General features: G+C 37.5%; 1 protein-coding gene across 33 annotated transcripts in view; it reads left to right on the top strand.

The window, feature by feature from the left end:
- The window catches only part of clasp2 (cytoplasmic linker associated protein 2), a 242,744-nt gene that overhangs the window by 207,933 nt on the left and 17,037 nt on the right, over window positions 1–17,774 (top strand). For 5 of the 33 annotated variants that reach the window (XM_051935860.1, XM_051935863.1, XM_051935862.1 and 2 more), the window contains 5 exons: window positions 4,720–4,746; window positions 10,283–10,456; window positions 10,623–10,670; window positions 10,973–11,080; window positions 11,627–11,689. In XM_051935860.1, coding sequence (XP_051791820.1) covers window positions 4,720–4,746; window positions 10,283–10,456; window positions 10,623–10,670; window positions 10,973–11,080; window positions 11,627–11,689 — 420 coding nt within the window. The remainder of the gene's footprint in view (window positions 1–4,719; window positions 4,747–10,282; window positions 10,457–10,622; window positions 10,671–10,972; window positions 11,081–11,626; window positions 11,690–17,774) is intronic. The other 28 variants (XM_051935868.1, XM_051935871.1, XM_051935872.1 and 25 more) reach the window with 11 other exon arrangements.

Raw genomic sequence — 17,774 nt, forward strand, 5'->3', positions numbered from 1 at the left:
CGACACATTCTTCATACTAAAAAATGACCAGCTGAATGAAGTCTACAATCATATCAACACAATATTCCATGCAGTCCAATTCACAATAGTAAAAGAAATTGACCGACACGAGCTTCCTAGACATCTACATCAAAAGAAATAATGACGCCACCCTGACCACAAGTGTTCACCGTAAAGAATGCTACGCAGACAAGATATTACACTTCACCAGCAACCTCCCGGTATCTCATAAACGGAGCTATGTTAAAACTCTATTCAGAAGAGTCCACACCCATTGTAATATAAAGGAAACAAAAATGAATGAGACACTATCTCTTCCATCTTTTCACTTCAAACGGATACTCAAAAACATTCATTAATCGGATCTTACACAGAAGACGCCAAAAAACTCCGCAAACAATCCACTTGAATCAGAATCCCCACCCCACCTGGCACTCACTCCCTTATCACCACAAGGTGTCTGAAGGTACAGCGCGCATCCTGTCCAAGTCAGGTGTCAGAATAGCACACAAACCCACGAACAATTTGCGCACGGTCCTCTTTAATGCGAAAAACAAGAAATTGACAGCAGAAACACGAAACGCAGTTTATAGTATTCCATGCAGTTTTTTCTCAGCGGTATACATAGGACAAACTTCAAAAAGAATCGCAATGCTGTCAGAAGAAAGGACTCACTTTCATTCAATTTCAGACAGATTCAGACAGTTCCGTCTCACAATTAAGAGAATGCAAACATATCTTCCTCTTCAAAGGAGTGCGCCTCAGGAGCAGAGAATGTCGAAGAGACTGAGAGAGAGAAAAGCAAACAATCAAAAATCAATAGGGCTGTTCGAGCTTTTAAGTATGCGAACAAAGCAGCTGCAAGGAAGGAAGCAATGTGAAGGTATTCTTTCAGCATTTTTTAGAGGAGCGTCCATATCCTCTAGGCCAGTGTGTGAACAGCCCCTCTGATAACACACCCTCTCCGTTAGGAGCAGAGAATGTCAGAGAGAGAGAGAGACAGAGAGAGAAAAGCAAACAATCAAAAATCAATACGTGCTGTTCGGGCTTTAAAATATGCAAAGCACCTCGTGGGAAGCATATCATATATCATTGAGGAGTTTTATTTAATACGTAATACGTGATCTGGTTGGGTAGCTTCTCAGCCATCTGCCAATAGCGTCCCTTGTATGAAATCAACTAGGCAAACCAACTGAGGAAGCATGTACCATAAATGAAAACACCCATTGTCCGCAGAAATCCGTGAACCAGCTAAAATCCGTGATATATATTTAGATATGCTTACATTTAAAATCCGCGATGGAGTGAAGCCGCGAAAGTCGAAGCGCGATATAGCGAGGGATCACTGTATATATGTATGTATGTATATATATATATATATATATATATACATATATATATATATATATATATATACATATATATATATATATATATATATACATATATATATATATATATATATATACACATATATATATATATATATATATACACATATATATATATATATATATATACACATATATATATATATATATACAGTGGGGCAAAAAAGTATTTAGTCAGCCACCAATTGTGCAAGTTCTCCCACTTAAAAAGATGAGAGAGGCCTGTAATTTTCATCATAGGTATACCTCAACTATGAGACACAAAATGAGAAAAAAAATCCAGAAAATCACATTGTTTGATTTTTAAAGAATTTATATGCAGATTATGGTGGAAAATAAGTATTTGGTCACCTACAAACAAGCAAGATTTCTGGCTCTCACAGACCTGTAACTTCTTCTGTAAGAGGCTCCTCTGTTCTCTACTCGTTACCTGTATTAATGGCACCTGTTTGAACTCATCAATATAAAAGACACCTGTCCACAACCTCAAACAGTCACACTCCAAACTCCACTATGGCCAAGACCAAAGAGCTGTCAAAGGACACCAGAAACAGAATTGCACCAGGCTGGGAAGACTGAATCTGCAATAGGTAAGCAGCTTGGTGTGAAGAAATCAACTGTGGGAGCAATTATTAGAAAATGTAAGACATACAAGACCACTGATAATCTCCCTCGATCTGGGGCTCCACGCAAGATCTCACCCTGTGGGGTCAAAATGATCACAAGAACAGTGAGCAAAATCCCAGAACCACACGGTGGGACCTAGTGAATGACCTGCAGAGAGCTGGGACCAAAGTAACAAAGGCTACCATCATATATATACACACACACACACACATATATATATATATATATATATATATATATATATATATATATATATATATATATATATATATATATATATATATATATATATATATATATATATATATATACATATATATATATATATATACATATATATATATATATATATATATATATATATATATATATATACATATATATATATATATATATATACATATATATATATATATATATATATATATACATATATATATATATATATATATACATATATATATATATATATATATACATATATATATATATATATATATATATATACATATATATATATATATATATACATATATATATATATATATATATATATATATATATATATACATATATATATATATGTGTGTGTGTGTGTAATATATATGTGTATATATATGTATGTACAGTAATCCCTCACCTATCGCGGGGGTTACGTTCCAGAGCCCCCCGCGATAGGTGAAAATCCGCGAAGTAGCGACCTATATTTATTTTATTATTTATACATATTTTAAGGCTTTATAAACCCTTCCCACACTCTTATAAACCTTTCTCACTCTCTTGTTAACCTTTCCCACACTTATAAACACTTATTATGCTCTTAAACACTTTCTACATTCTTAAACACCGCAGACCAACACTGCACACTGCACGCAGCGATCAGACGTCAATGTGTCTGCACTCGCTTTGTGAAGGGGGGCAGCTGAACTCACGCTGAGCAGAAATGGACTTTGTGCTGCTTCTGCCAAAATGCCTGCTTGTCGCTCTGCGCGTTCGGAAGGAGGAGGAGTGTGTGTGTGGTTTTGTGAGGGCTGAACGCACGTTCGCTCAAACCCCCCCTCCCCGGAGGCGCAGTTCGCATTGTCAAGGGGGTGGGGAGCTGAATGAACGCTAAGGAGAAGTGGACTTTGTGCTGGCTTTGTGCTGCTTGTCGCTCTGCCTGTCAATAATTTAAAAGCCTGTACATCACCAATTTTCCTGTCTCACTGTCTTGTCTTGCGTGAAGTTAAAATGTTTTATAATAGTGAGATGTTACTCATATCCTTAGCCCGACATCCACATATCATATGTGTTAACAAAGTGTGTTTTATAAGTTTACATGTGTTTAAAGCATGTGGGATGGGTATTTTAAGGCTTAAACTATAAAAATGTTTATTTATATGGTCTTTCTATATCGCGGACTTTCTCCTGTTGCTGATGGGTCTGGAACATAACTTCCGCGATAGGCGGGCAATCACTTGTATTTAAAAACCCGCGAAGTCGTGAATCCGCGAAAAGTGAACCGCGAAGTAGCGAGGGATTACTGTATATGTATATATACAGTACTGTGCAAAAGTTTTAGGCAGGTGTGAAAAAATGATGTAAACAAAGAATGCTTTCAAAAATGGAAGTGTTAATCATTTATTTTCATTGATCAACAAAATGCAGTGAATGAACAAAAGAGAAATCTAAATCAAATCAATATTTGGTGTGACCACCCTTTGCCTTTAAAACAGCATCAGTTCTTCTAGGTACACTTGCACACAGTTTTTGAAGGAACTTGGCTGGTAGGTTGTTCCAAACATCTTGGAGAACTAACCACAGATCTTCTGTAGATGTAGGCTTTCTCACATCCTTCTGTCTCTTCATGTCCAGGTGGAGCACATGTCAAGCAGAGTCAGTAGCAGGATTTGAACCCACATTCTCAGGGTTTGAAGTCCTAGGTTCAAAGCCTTAACCACCGCAACACACTGCCTGCCAATAATATTTGGCCTTAGTGGAAAAGCTTCAAATAAAACCACGTTTTAATTTATGTAGTTCTTTTGATACACCTGATTAACTGGCAGCACTAAAAGTGACACCCATTGTCTTAAGAAATTTCTTGGGTGAATCCAGGCAACACAATTAGTAATGCATAAATTACAAACTTAAATTTAACTAATAAATAATATATATCCATCCAAAAGGGAAAAGCAGTGATAAATGCTGCACAAGTCCTGTATAATTAATCAAAATTTTAGAAGCTTCGTAAGGTTGTTGTACCAAATGCCTTTACACTGGCTCTGTATATCCAGTTTATTATATATAAGCAAAACCTCTACTGACACTTTCAGGTAGAACTCAGATAAAACTTGCAGAGACTAGTAAACAAGGAATAAGCTAAACCTGGAGTATAGTAATTGAACTAGCTTCTGTATAAGTGCTTGGCTACATTGAAAACCTGTAATCCCTTATGACCCTCAGAGATATAATAGACTCTATTCTGGGCCTTGCTTATTTTCTCTCCAGATTGGAGAAAGTGTTTTTACAGGAATTGTGCGTTCTTATGTATTCTCCTGCAGTGTTCCCTATGTGTGAGCATGTAGCTCTGTAGGAGGTGTCTGCTTCTATTTACTGACTGACACTTTTTGATTTCCATGAACCATTCATCTTGTTTAATCTGCTCTGTTCCTTCCTTGCCCATGGATTGCACCCCCTTAATACTGCCCTTGCACTTGTTCAGGATCACAGTCCGCTAACCCAGTGGATGGTAAGAACTTCATGTGTTGATTGTGTGTGTCTCAGTCTATTGTGTAGCTATACTAGCACCCTCCACCTCACCTTACCCCACACATATGTTGCCTGCAGCATGCTGAAAATTTGATTTGCTTTTCTTTTGGTTTGCATCATGTCATATTCAGTTCCTGATGGTACAGAAGAGCCCCTCTCTCTGTAGCTGGCATCACATTACAGCTGGTGAAATGCAACTGACAAGCTCTTTGTGCATTGCCTGCAATTATCTTTTAATCAGTCAGTACTTTATATAACGGTTACTTCAAAAATTATAAAATGCACTGAGCAGAAGTCACACAAATGGGATCGGAGTCTTTTTTGACGTGCCACAGCGACTTTAAGCTAAAGTTCAGCCATTGACCTCTGGGTTTTTGGACAGAGGTTGGTGGTATATTTTGTCCGTTATATTGGCTAATAGAGATATGAGAGAGCGGCTGGTGCCCCTTCTTCCCTACATGTAACTTTTGATACAAACATGGAATTTGTGTCTTCCATAACACAAGCAAAATGTGAAATAGATTGTACTTCCATTATCATTGTAAACTGTTCTAGTAGTCTATAGTAGAGATATGTTAGAATATTATTTCTCATTATTCATCTGTGCTTGCATATACCTTTTGGGAGTTTTGTTGTAACAGGGTGATGTAGTTTTTGGTTTGTAGATGTCATTTTGAGCAAAGTTAAAAATTTATATTGAAAATGTGGACTTTTTTTTTTGAGAATTAACAGTAGATAAACCACATATTGTTCCCCAGTAATACAGCTATGCAGTTTGATGAAGATGCACAGTTTAAGATCGGACACTGAAATGTTTTATATAGAGTGCAACCTTTTGAATTTCTTGTATATAAGGGTGAACAAAATAGCAGAAACACCAGAGATAAATGATTTTAGCAGTGAAGTGAATAAATCATAATTGCATATGCAGCTGCAAAGGTGATTCATATTAGATTTATTGTCAAATAAAATCAACTGCATCAGTAAAAGGCAAGAAGTGGTTTAGTCAAAGCTAGCCAGACAATTCACTGAATATTTGCTAAATGTCACAAAAGGACCCACTCAAAAAATCTCCCTAGAGTTTAATCAACGCCACTGTAACCCATTCTCAACAAAAACTGTAGTTAATTAAATTTCCAGAGCTGGATTTATGGTAGGGCTATAAATTGAAAACAGCTTGTGTCCAAGACCAACAAACTGATGACCCAGTGCAAGGAGCACAAAACTAGGAACCCTGAACAATGAACAAAAACAGTATGATTTAAGTCCTGTTATCATCCTATGTCACTCATCTGTGATGGGTTTATATTTGGAGAATGGTGAAGGATACCTTTATCTTACATTGTCTGTTGCCAATTATTAAAAGTGGAGTGGGATCTGTAATAATACAGGTGTCTATCTCATGGTAATTATTAGGTTTAGTGATGGTTCTTGCATGGTTGTACTGTATAATGGCCAAAAAATATGCCATTTTACAGTTCCAGGTACTGCCTTTGATGTAAATACTGTTCTCTGAAGATGTTCCCGTATTCCAGGATGAAAATGGATCCATACAAGCCACTAAAATAATTGAAAAATGGTTTAATTAACACCAACATAGTCATATGCATTCCATGGTCTCCCACATTATCACATCTAAACATTATTAAACCTTTAAATATAATTGTAAAGTCCAGAGTGCAAGGTACTTTTCCAGATCCTTCATTCCTCAAAAAACTGGAGGCTTTTCTTCCTGATGAATGGTGTAGTATCCCAGTGCATAAGTTAGGACTTGTATAACAGGATTCCAAGAAGGATCATAGTTGTTCCAAACGCAAAAGGTAGCCCTATGTCTTAATAAATTCTTATGTTTTAAGTATTTTGTTACTTTGTCCACCTTCCAAAAGTTCTGAAGATGAGAATATGCATAAAATTGTAACCATGTTTTATATATAACGAGAAGCAAAAATACTAAAATATTGTTGTAAAAATTATTATTGAAGTTATTTTTGTTATATTTTCATAAATATGCACTATATGTGAAAATTATTTCTTTACATTTAACAATATTTGTTTTGTCCTACTATTCCAGCTGAGTAGAAGTTTTGGGACAAGTGAATCTGAAGCAAAATAATTTGTTTTAAGTTAGTATTTGGTTACATAGACATTACACACAATAACTGCCTCTTGTCTGTGACCCACTGACATCACTTGAATACTTCATTTGGGATACTCTGTGAAAACTTTATGGCAGCCTCTTTCAGTTGGTGCTTATTTTGGGGCTTTTCTGACTTGTTTTCTCTTCAGTTGGGTTTAAATCAGGAGACTGACTTGGCCTATCCATAATTTTCCACTTTTCCTTTCTGATGAGCTTCTTGGTTTGCTGAGCAGTGTGTTTTGGTTCATTGTCTTGCTGTATTATGAACCTTTATTCAATGAGTTAGGAGGTGTTTGTTTGGAAGACAATGTTTCCGTGCTTTTCAGAATTCATCCTGCTGCTACCATCATTATTTATAGTACGTCATCAAATAAGACTAGTAAGCCAGTTCTGGAAGCTCCCTTGCATGCCCAAGCCATGATACTGCCTCCTTCATGCTTACTGAGGGTGTGCTTAGGATCATTTGCAGTCCCTCCCTTTCTCCATACTTTTCTCTTCCCCGCTAGATAAAGGTTAATCTTAACCTTTTCTGTCCATAAAAACTTGCTGCAAAACCCTTCCAGTTCACCTTTATACTTCTTTGTGAATTCCAGTCTGACCTTTCTCTTCTTGGTATTGATGAGAGGTTTGCATCTTATAATGTAGCTTCTGTGGTTTTTTTTTTTGGTTTTTTTTCTTATGCGAAAGGTGAATCCTGTCACTTTTACTCCTACGCTTGTAGACTTTTATTTTTTTAGTTTCTCTTCACAGCTCCAACAATAGGCCTGTCATCATCTGCTGTGGTCTACCTGGGATGAGCCTGCTTATTCCAAGTTCTGTATTTATTTCTTTTTCAAAATATTCCATGCAGTTGTTTTTGAGATGTCCGGTTTAACACCAGTAGTTCCAATCAGTAGTTGATATATTCATATTTTTAAAATTGCTTGCTTTTCTGTCATAGTCAGTTCTCTAACTTTCATCTTGTTTTGTACTTTGGATATCAACACCAGACCTCAAGAGCAAACTCTAGTGATTACAATCAACTCTACACACTCAGAGCTCTTTTGTGTTTCCGAATTAAGGGAACATGGAGCAATTTTATGAATTAATAAAAAAGTAAGCCATATTAGATAGGTAGATAAGAATCTCTTTAGATAGATAGATAGATAGATAGATAGATAGATAGATAGATAGATAGATAGATAGATAGATAGATAGATAGATAGATAGATAGATAGATAGATAGATAGGTAAATTAATCGCACTATGGTCTGAACACACTACTGAATGACTAAAAATGGAGGAAAAAAAACTAAAGAAAACTACTGCCTTGACAGTTAAAATCACAATGAGGCATTATACAGGTATATTCCTGTTGTTGTTGAAAGTACTCCGTGTTGGTGTGTCAGAGAGAGGATGTGCAGCATTGTTCATAATGGCACTTTTTTTTTTTTTTTTCTCCTTTCCTACTACCTCCAGGGGACCCAGAAAGTGTCTCATATCTGACCCTTCCATTTTAATTTGCTTGTTGATTCAGTGTACCTTTCTTGAAGTGATGTTACAACCCACATTATAGTAAAAGTCTCCTAAGAAAACGAGATTGCTCTGCCCATTCTTATATAGTTCCTCTGTTTTATGAGACCATCCAACGTATCTTTGATGTGGAGTAGGAGTACACCTACTCTACACCCACTCCTTGAATATTTACTGGACATAGAGTCTCTATGGTGTGGCTAAAGTCAACGGCCTGTTCCTTGGTTTTGCTGATGTTAAGTTTCAAACAATTCTTTATGCAGTAAGAAACCAAGTTCTCTATCTGACTCCTATACTCTCTCTCATCCCTCTTATCAGTATAACCAATAAGTGCAGAATCATCTCGGAATGTGTGCAAGTGAGATGTTATTTATAGTCTGAGGTGTTTAGAGTGAAAAGGAGACAGGACTGTAACTTGTGGTGCTTCAGTGTTGCTCACATTCATATCAGATGCACAGTCCTGGAGACTTACAAAATTTGGTCTGGCCGACAGATAATCCATTAACCAGGGCACCATCCACTTGCATATCTCTGAGATTACACTTAACAGAAATGGCTGGATGGTACTGAATGCACTGGAGAAATTGAAAAACAGAATTCTTTGCCCTGGTAAGAATAAGCCTTGTTGAGATGATATATAATAGCATTCTCTACTCCAATCACAAGAGGACTCGTATAGTCCTGGACCAGCATTTTGAAGGTCTTTGTGCCACTGGTCTGTAGTGATTAGGAGAAGAGGCACCTTCTTTATAATAGGAACTTAGCACGTTTTCCACAGCATTTGGAGCGTTATGGACAGACTGAACAGATGACAGAGGATACCACAAACTTGGTCAGAACAAGCCTAAAGAGCTTGAAGACTGACTCTATCTGTCCTGCAGCTTTTCCAGTGTTTAGCTTCGTCAGTTGTCTCCTTACTTGGTCTTCAGTTTTGTACAGGTCATACTAATGGTTAGAGGTATACTAGTCACTGGTCATTCCAGTTGACATGGTAGTTGTTGATGTATTTGAGATGTTGTGGGGAACTGGTAATTGGAAGAAGGTGGCAATGGGAGGGAAAATGCCTATGAAAAAATGGTTCAGGACATGAACTTTGCCCACTTCCCCTTCTAGCATATGAACCCTGCATTGCTCGAGTCTAGTTTATGTCCAGACCTTTCCAGTTATCTGTAGCCACTATTAAATAAAGTGGTAAATAGTACAAGAGAAGTGGCTTTTTTTCTACTTTGTAGTAGAAACCCTCTATTAAGCAAATCTACATTAATGTTAATTTAATAAGATAGTGTTTGAACTATCATTTTACATTTTGAAGAATGGCTAAAAGCAATCATTTGCACTGCCAGGAAAAAAGTAAAATGCAAAATAACAAAAATGTTCATCCTGTTGCTATATTACAAGCTGTTTATTCACACAGATACTCAAGTCTCACTCTTGAAAGTAGTTTGTTTACACATGTCAATCATTTTAGAACAAAATAATATAATATGACCATAAATATATAGTATGTGTGAGCAGTCAGACTAAAGATATGGTCTAAAAAAGAAAATAAAAATTGTGTTTACGATGGCTTTAATGTAGCCTTTTACATTGGGGCTTATGAACTGTTGATGTGAAACTGTCATGATTTAACTTTTTTTTTGTGTCATTTTCTTGGCCCCTGTGATACATGTGGGAGTCATGAAAGGTTTAATTTCTATAAGCCAAAAGGATGTGTAGTGAAATGTGTATTCTGCTGTTCAGTATAAAAATGTTGCAGGATATCAAGTCATTCATTTCAGGATAGTCACTGTGATCTTGTTTGCCTCTATTATGAAAGTGTGTGTGTTATACACTGCTCCTTAATGCCTGTTTGTCTTCCTCCCTGCAGCTGGCAGCCGTTCTGGTTCTCCTGGTAGGGTTCTGGCCAGCACAGCACTGAGCACAGTTAGCGGAAGCAGCATACAAAGGGTTCTGGCCAGTGCTGGGAGTGCACAAAAGCGCAGTAAAATTCCGCGTAGCCAGGGCTGCAGCCGCGATTCTAGCCCCACACGCCTCTCAGTTGGTAAGTTCATTTGGATGCTTACGATTTTTTTTTTAGTTTTGGGCCTGCTTGAAGATATGCATATGTTGTAAGAAATGGTTTCCACTGTCTTGTCTGTACATCTCCTTGGCTGTCAAAACTCTAGCCTGATATGTTCTAACTGCCTTCTGCTTTGCTTTCTCACAAGTAGCACCGTCTAACCTTCAGCCAGTCTACAATGGCAGCAGTGGTGGAGGTAAGGGCCAGTTCCTCCATTTTGAACTTGCAGCAGATTTTCTTAGGCGCTGCATGTTGGGCTAAGTTTTCCGTCTGTTAGCTATTTTGCACTTTGGGAAGGTGAAAATCAGGTGCTAAAACTGCCTATATAGGATGGACAGGAGTTGGGTAGGCACAGTGTGTGAACACTGCATAAATAAGACCAGACTGTGTATCACATATCTCTCTCTCTCTGTCTCTCTTTCTCTCTCTGTGTTTCTTTCTTCTCCCACCCCTTCCCCATTTCATCTCTCTCACTTGGCTCGCCTCGAATTCCGCTAGTGCGAGGCAGCCGCATCCCTCGACCTAGTATGAGTCAGGGCTGCAGTCGGGAGGCCAGCCGAGAAAGTAGCAGGGACACAAGCCCTGTCCGTTCTTTTCAGCCCCTTGGTAAGTATGTCACATCCATCCAAATCTGTGCCTCCCTTCACTGTACCCAGAATCCAGTCTGCCACTCTTCTCTGAGTTCTGCATCTTTGATAATGCCAGTGGCTGTGAGAAGTGGGCTTTGACTGTATATTTTTGCTTGCCCCTGGAGCCAAGTACTCCTAGACTTTTCTTTGACTTGCATGGCACATTTCCTTACCCTCCTGCCTTAGTTTGGTGGACTGTTGGCACGTATGACAGTCTAAGTAGACTTCTAATAGATAGAATGATATATGCTAATTTATGTTCACTTCTTTGCCTCATAGTTTTCCCACCATTCTCCAAACTGCTACCCAATACATTGTAAGGATGCATTGCTGCTTTCTGTTTCTATATCTTAGCTTGAGCAGGACGGTTTCATCCGTTTCAAGCTGCACTTGAAAGCTTCTTAAGTAGAGTAACTCATGTGATGAACCAGATAAACATCAACTAGCCTTTTTAATTTATTTCTATGTCTGTTTTTAAGTTAATTTACTGATAGATGGGGTCTCTGTGGTCCTTGTGTTGCAGCATCCCGGCATCACTCCAGGTCCACGGGGGCACTCTATACGCCAGAAGCGTTTGGGGCTGCAGGTGATGGATGAGTAGAATATCGTGTAGCCTGGGTTCACCTTGTTTTTTTTTTGTTTTTCTTCTTTATGAAGAGCATGCAATGCAACATGATTTCATTATAGATACCATGACATACTTTTTACTTTTTTTTTCTCCCCTCCCCTTGCTGCAGAAAGACTTGAATATTACAATCTGTTCTGATGACACTGGTGTTGATCTTTCTGTCTCAAATGAGATGCTATCTTTACCCTCTCACTTTCAGTATTCTTTAGAATTTGAGGCCACAGATTATACTATTCCTGACTTCAGTGCTGACTTTTTGTAATGCAACAGTAAATCCATAGTTGTTCACTTTTTAACAATGTGTGGAAAATTCCATAATCAGAACTTAAATAATAATATACAATTCTCAACTTAAATTAATCCAGCTAAGGGTCATGTGGGGCCAGAACCTTACCCAGTTGCATAGCAGGGAATGGTCCTCTTCAGAGCTCATTCATACACCTCCACACACTTTCTCACTCATACAGGGCCAATGTAGAATCACTAGTTAGCCTAAGGCAAATGGCTTTAGGGATATGGGAAGTACCTGATAGAAATCCTATGGGAGCCATAGAGGGAATATGCAAATTCCACATGGACAACAATCCCCACTGTGAAATCAGAGATAACAACACTAACCACTGCATCACTACTTTTCATTATGTGAGATATTACTGACCTGGAAATACCAGATACTGCCCGGGTGCTGACTTCTTTAAGTGACAAGAATATAAAGCAGAGCTTCAGCATCACAGTTGATTTCCTGGAGTTTAAGTTACCATCAGTACAAAAGTTGAGTGTAGAAGAAGTTAAAACAATTTGATATCCTCACTGCAGTAAAGACCCTATAGGCACTATTTATTTTATATAATGTTTTGCATTTGACCATCACCACAAGTCATTTTTCAATGTTTTATCATATAGTCAAATTGAAAATGAAATGCACTGGATTCCAAGCACGTAAATAGGCAAGGTATGTTTGCCATATTAACCTGAACATTTGATCAACCTACAGAGATGAGGATTTTGGTGATATAAGTGTGCTAATTGAAATTCCTTAGCTGAAAGCTTGGTGATAGCTTTTTATGGCCCTAAAAAATACTTCACTGAAAAGTATTGTTTTTGTGTTTTATTCACCCCATGTAGTTTGTACAAATGGGCAAGAAAAAATTTAATCTCAAATTTACTTGCATGACGAGGTAGCAAAGTTGATGATAGAACAAGCATCTCTGGAGACCAACGTTGGGCAACAGCAAAGACTAAAAAAGTCTTAGTGTTGTATAATCAAAAAGTCAGATCGTCTACTCGTATGCTCCCATTTTCCCAAATATGTGTAATTTTTACTAAAGTATTGTTTCTGGAAAATTCATGAATGAAAATGAAACACACTCGAACTTGATCAAACATCTGAAGTGATGATTCACCTCCCCTCCTGATTCATTGATCAGGGGCCCAGTAAGTTCATTAGCTAACATTGCAATAATCCTAAGGTAGTCTAGTTTTGGCCCACTGCTATGAATATAAATGTTACGACATAAGCCAGGTGTACAATTATAAGTGCTTGTTTGTATTTGAGCACATTCTATTTTCGTACACAAAAGCTTTTTTTTATGGAATAGTTCATTTATTAATATTTTAGAAAAAGTACAAGTATTAGTAACATTGTAAGCATACGACTAGATGACTTGAAATGTGGGTTATGCAACACAAATAACTGGAGATTTTCAAGGAACATTTTTTGTATGGTTTGCCACTGTCAAGAATTGATCTCTGTAGATGCTTATTCTATCAGAAACGGTTATCTCCATTCTTCATGAAAACATGAGATTAAGAATTTTTATTGGCCATCACTGTAAAGGTTAGGGGGTAAGTGACATATAAAAAAAATACATTTTTGGGTGGAGTATTCCTTTTAAGTCTTTGTAGTAAGAATGAAAGAAATACAAAGCAGACGAAACACTAGCACAAGTTGCACTGTCTAGGGATTATATGACATAGTTGGAAATTTGATCAACAGGGGCCTCATGTATAACGCTGTGCATAGAATTCACACTAAAACATGTCGTATGGAGAAAAGTTGAAATGTGTATATTAAAAAAAAAAAAAAAAGTTTAGATGCACAAAACCATGCATTAGCAAATTTTCATTACTTCCGCTTTATAAATCCAGGGGCCTCGTGTATAAACGGTGCATATGCACAAAAATGTTGCGTAAGAACGTTTCCACGTTCAAATCGCAATGTATAAAACCTAAACTTGGCGTAAAGGTAGCTCACGGTAGCTCATACCCTGTCGTACACAAGTTCTCTGCTTGGTTTTGCAGACTGGTGGCACCCAGCGTCAAAGCAGTGCTACTGTTCCTGTGTGGTTATCCTTTCTTTTTTAAGTCCACATCCCTGACACAGCTATATATATATATATATATATATACACTGAAATTAACCGCATATTGTTTGTTAGTTTAATGCATCTGATTGTAATTAACCTGTAACAATATAACGGTCCACAGAATGGTCAAACTATTCCAAATACCATAACTGCTTTAGCGTTGTTACTCTCACTGCACCTTCTTCTTCTTCTTTCAGCTGCTCCCGTTAGGTGTTGCCACAGCGGATCATCTTTTTCCATATTACTCTCACTGCACCACTCGGAGTATTTATATCACTGTATCTGAGTGTGAATCACAACTGTACAGCAGCTGATCGGAAAGAGAGTTATCGGTGTACAGCATCAAACACACGCTGCCCCAGCCATGCTGTCTATTGAACTGCTGTCATATGACAAACGCTTCAGAGCCTTTCCTGTACGGACCTCGCAGTTCAGAAACAGTTTCATCCCAAGAACTTTAAACGCACTGTATCAATCTATCAAGTGCGCCTTGTAGAACTGTTTGTACTTATAAGTACAGTTACCTCACTGTAAACTTGCAATACAGTTATAATATTACACAACCTGAGCCACTTTATAAAGCACGTATTTACATATGATGATGATATCATTTTTAAGATGAAATGCAACAAAATATGTTTATTATACAGATAAAACTTTAACTACACAGTGCTGCAGTGCTAGTGAGCCGGTGGTGCTCCGTTCACGGATTGTTCCTGCTTCACGCTGTATTCTTGCTGGTGCTGACACAACACTGAAAGGATAGATGGATAGAATAATTAAACACGTACTACGAAGATATTTCGATGTTCCTTAAAAGTTTTGAAGAATCGGCGTTCTAAGCTTACAGATGGCTTAACGTCTATTACAGAGCTGATTGTGTGGCGATTGGGTATTTGGAGAAAGAAAAGTAAGGACAGGAATTGGAGGTTAGTACGTTTGCAAGAGACAGTACTGCTACAATAAAATATTTCATCGAAGGTTGCGCATGGCGCAGCAAGCATCTTGCGTGAGACATGAACAATCACTGCACCACCATTTTCCCATGTTTAATAACATGCTTTAACTCCTATCATCATGAAAATGATATCACGTATACGTCTCAGTATTTTAATTATTTAGAGAGCTGTAATATCACGAATATAATGGATTATGTGTCTTGTCGGAGGAAGAGAAAGCCTGGAAGCACGTAATGATTCACACACATAGAGCACATAGAAGATCAAATACAAAACCAAGCATTTAACGTGCTACTTTAGTTACGATGGGATTGAGAAACTAGTACATTAAATGATTGTAAGATGAAGTTTATGATGTTCTACTTTAATGACAAAATAAACTATGTGATTAAAGTGGAAAGTTAGAGATTGACATAGAGTTGACATTTCGTGCTTTTTTCCCCACTGTGTGCCTATTTTTTTTTCTCTGTACCCTAATAAGCTTTCATATGACACTCAGATGGTGGGCTATGACTCGCCTTTTCATGGCGACTTTGATATGTGACAACTTCTTTTTTTATTTTGGGCACTGTGAAACTTTGTGAACGTGAGCTTTCGATTTTCCCCGACACGCTATGTCACTCGATCAACTTCCTTTTGTTGTTTATACTACTGTTTAAACCAATAAATAGTAAATTTTTCCTTGCCTCCACTTGGTATTCGCTGAAATTCTGCTATTTTCCCTCTTGCTTTTGCCATTGCCTTTTCACAGAAGGCTGAGCTTAAGGGCTATTTATATTGATTTGCATATTTAAAGAGGCATAATTCTAGGAGGAGTTAGGGCGGGACAGAAGGAACATGCACATGCATTACTTTTCATGCTGACAGGGATTTGTGGAGCGGAAGAACGTGGAAGTTGGCGTTTGCACAGATTTATGCATCTGGATTTTTTTGTGCATAAGCACATTTCTGCTTTTGTGCTTACCTCATGTTATAGTGCGAATTCTACGCACGGCGTTATGCATGAGGCCCCAGGTCAGCGTGAAAATTAACGCACCTGCCGTCCCACCACGATTCCTCCCATAATTTTGCATATTTTAATATGCAAATCAATATAAATAAACCACATTCTGTTCCGTGTTTGGTTAAAAGACAACGGCAAAAGTTTGTGAAAAAGAATTTCAGCGAATGTGAAGTGGTAGCAGTGGTATAAACAACTAAAGGAGGTTGATACAGAGTGGCAGAGAAACTCAAAAGTTCAAGTTCAGAAAGTCACACAGTGCCTGAAATAAAAAAGAAGTGGTGAAATATCAAAGTCACTGTGAAAAGGCCAGTCGTAGCCCACCATCTGAGTGTCATACAGAAGCTTATTAGTGTACAGAGAAAAGGAAGAAAAAAATTTTGACACAGTGAAGAGGCAGCTCAAAAATGTCCACTTTAATCTCACAGTTTATTTTGTCATTAAAGTAGAACATCATAAACTTCATCTTAAAATCAATGTTTAATTTACTACAGTTTCTCAGATCCCATTGCAACTGAAGTAGCACGTTAAATGCCTCATATTCTATGTGTTGTTCTATTTGCTCTATGTGTGTAAATCACTACATGCTTCTTTAACGGGCTTTCTCTTACGCCGACAGGATTATATTCATGATATTACAGCTCTCTGAACAACTTAAATACTAAGATGTATAATTTATATCATTTTCATGATGAAATGAATCAAAGCATGTATTAAACATAGGGGCACAGTGGTAGTGATGAGCTAGCACCCCGACCAGAGATTGTTCCTGCCTTCCGCAAGATGCTTGCTGGGATGTGCGCGACCCTCAAAATGAAATAATTTATTGCACAAGTACTGCCTCTTTCGAACGTACTAACCCCCAGTTCCTGTCCTTCCTTTTCTTTCTCCAAGTAACCAATCACCACATAATAAGCTCTGTAATAAATGTCAAGCCATCTGTAAGCTTACAATGCCAATTCTTAAAACTTTAAAAGAACATTGAAATGTATTCGTAGTACATGTTTAATTATTCCATCCATCTTTCCATCCAGGGTCGTGCCAGTCCCAGGAAGCATACAGCGTGAGGCAGGAACAAACATTGCTACTACTGTGCCCACATGTTTTAATTATTAACAGTATACCTTATTTAAATGCAGTTAAAAATGTATCTATGTAATATACATACTTAAATGCATTTCATCTTAAAAATATCAATTGAATTTAATTCTTTTTTGTTACTGTATGGTATAGTGAGTTTCAATATACAAATCATCCATAAACTTATTTTCCTATAAAATGATAAAATAATAATAATAATACCATAAAAAACAATGAAAAATATACAATATGAAAGCATTAGTACAATATACATTTATATATAGTGCAGTTTACAGTGAGGTAATTGTAGTTATAAGTACACACAGTTCTACCAGGAGCACTTGATGGACTGATTGAATGCATTTATGTTTCTGAACTGTGAGGTTCCTACAGGAAAGGCTGTGAAGTGTTTGCGGAATAGGAGAAGTTCAAATAGACTGTGCACATGGCTGGGGCCGCATGTGCTAGATGTATCCCGATAATCATCTGCGCTCTTGACAATATCTTCCATAGAGTTTTCCAGTCAGCTGCTGTACATCTGTGATTCCACACTCAGATACAGTGGGTTAAAATACTCGTGATGTACTGAGAGTAACCACAGTAAAAGCAGCTATGGTATTTGGAATAGTTCGGCCATT

Source organism: Erpetoichthys calabaricus, chromosome 13, assembly GCF_900747795.2.
Source record: "Erpetoichthys calabaricus chromosome 13, fErpCal1.3, whole genome shotgun sequence".
Classification (NCBI taxonomy): Eukaryota; Metazoa; Chordata; class Cladistia; order Polypteriformes; family Polypteridae; genus Erpetoichthys; species Erpetoichthys calabaricus.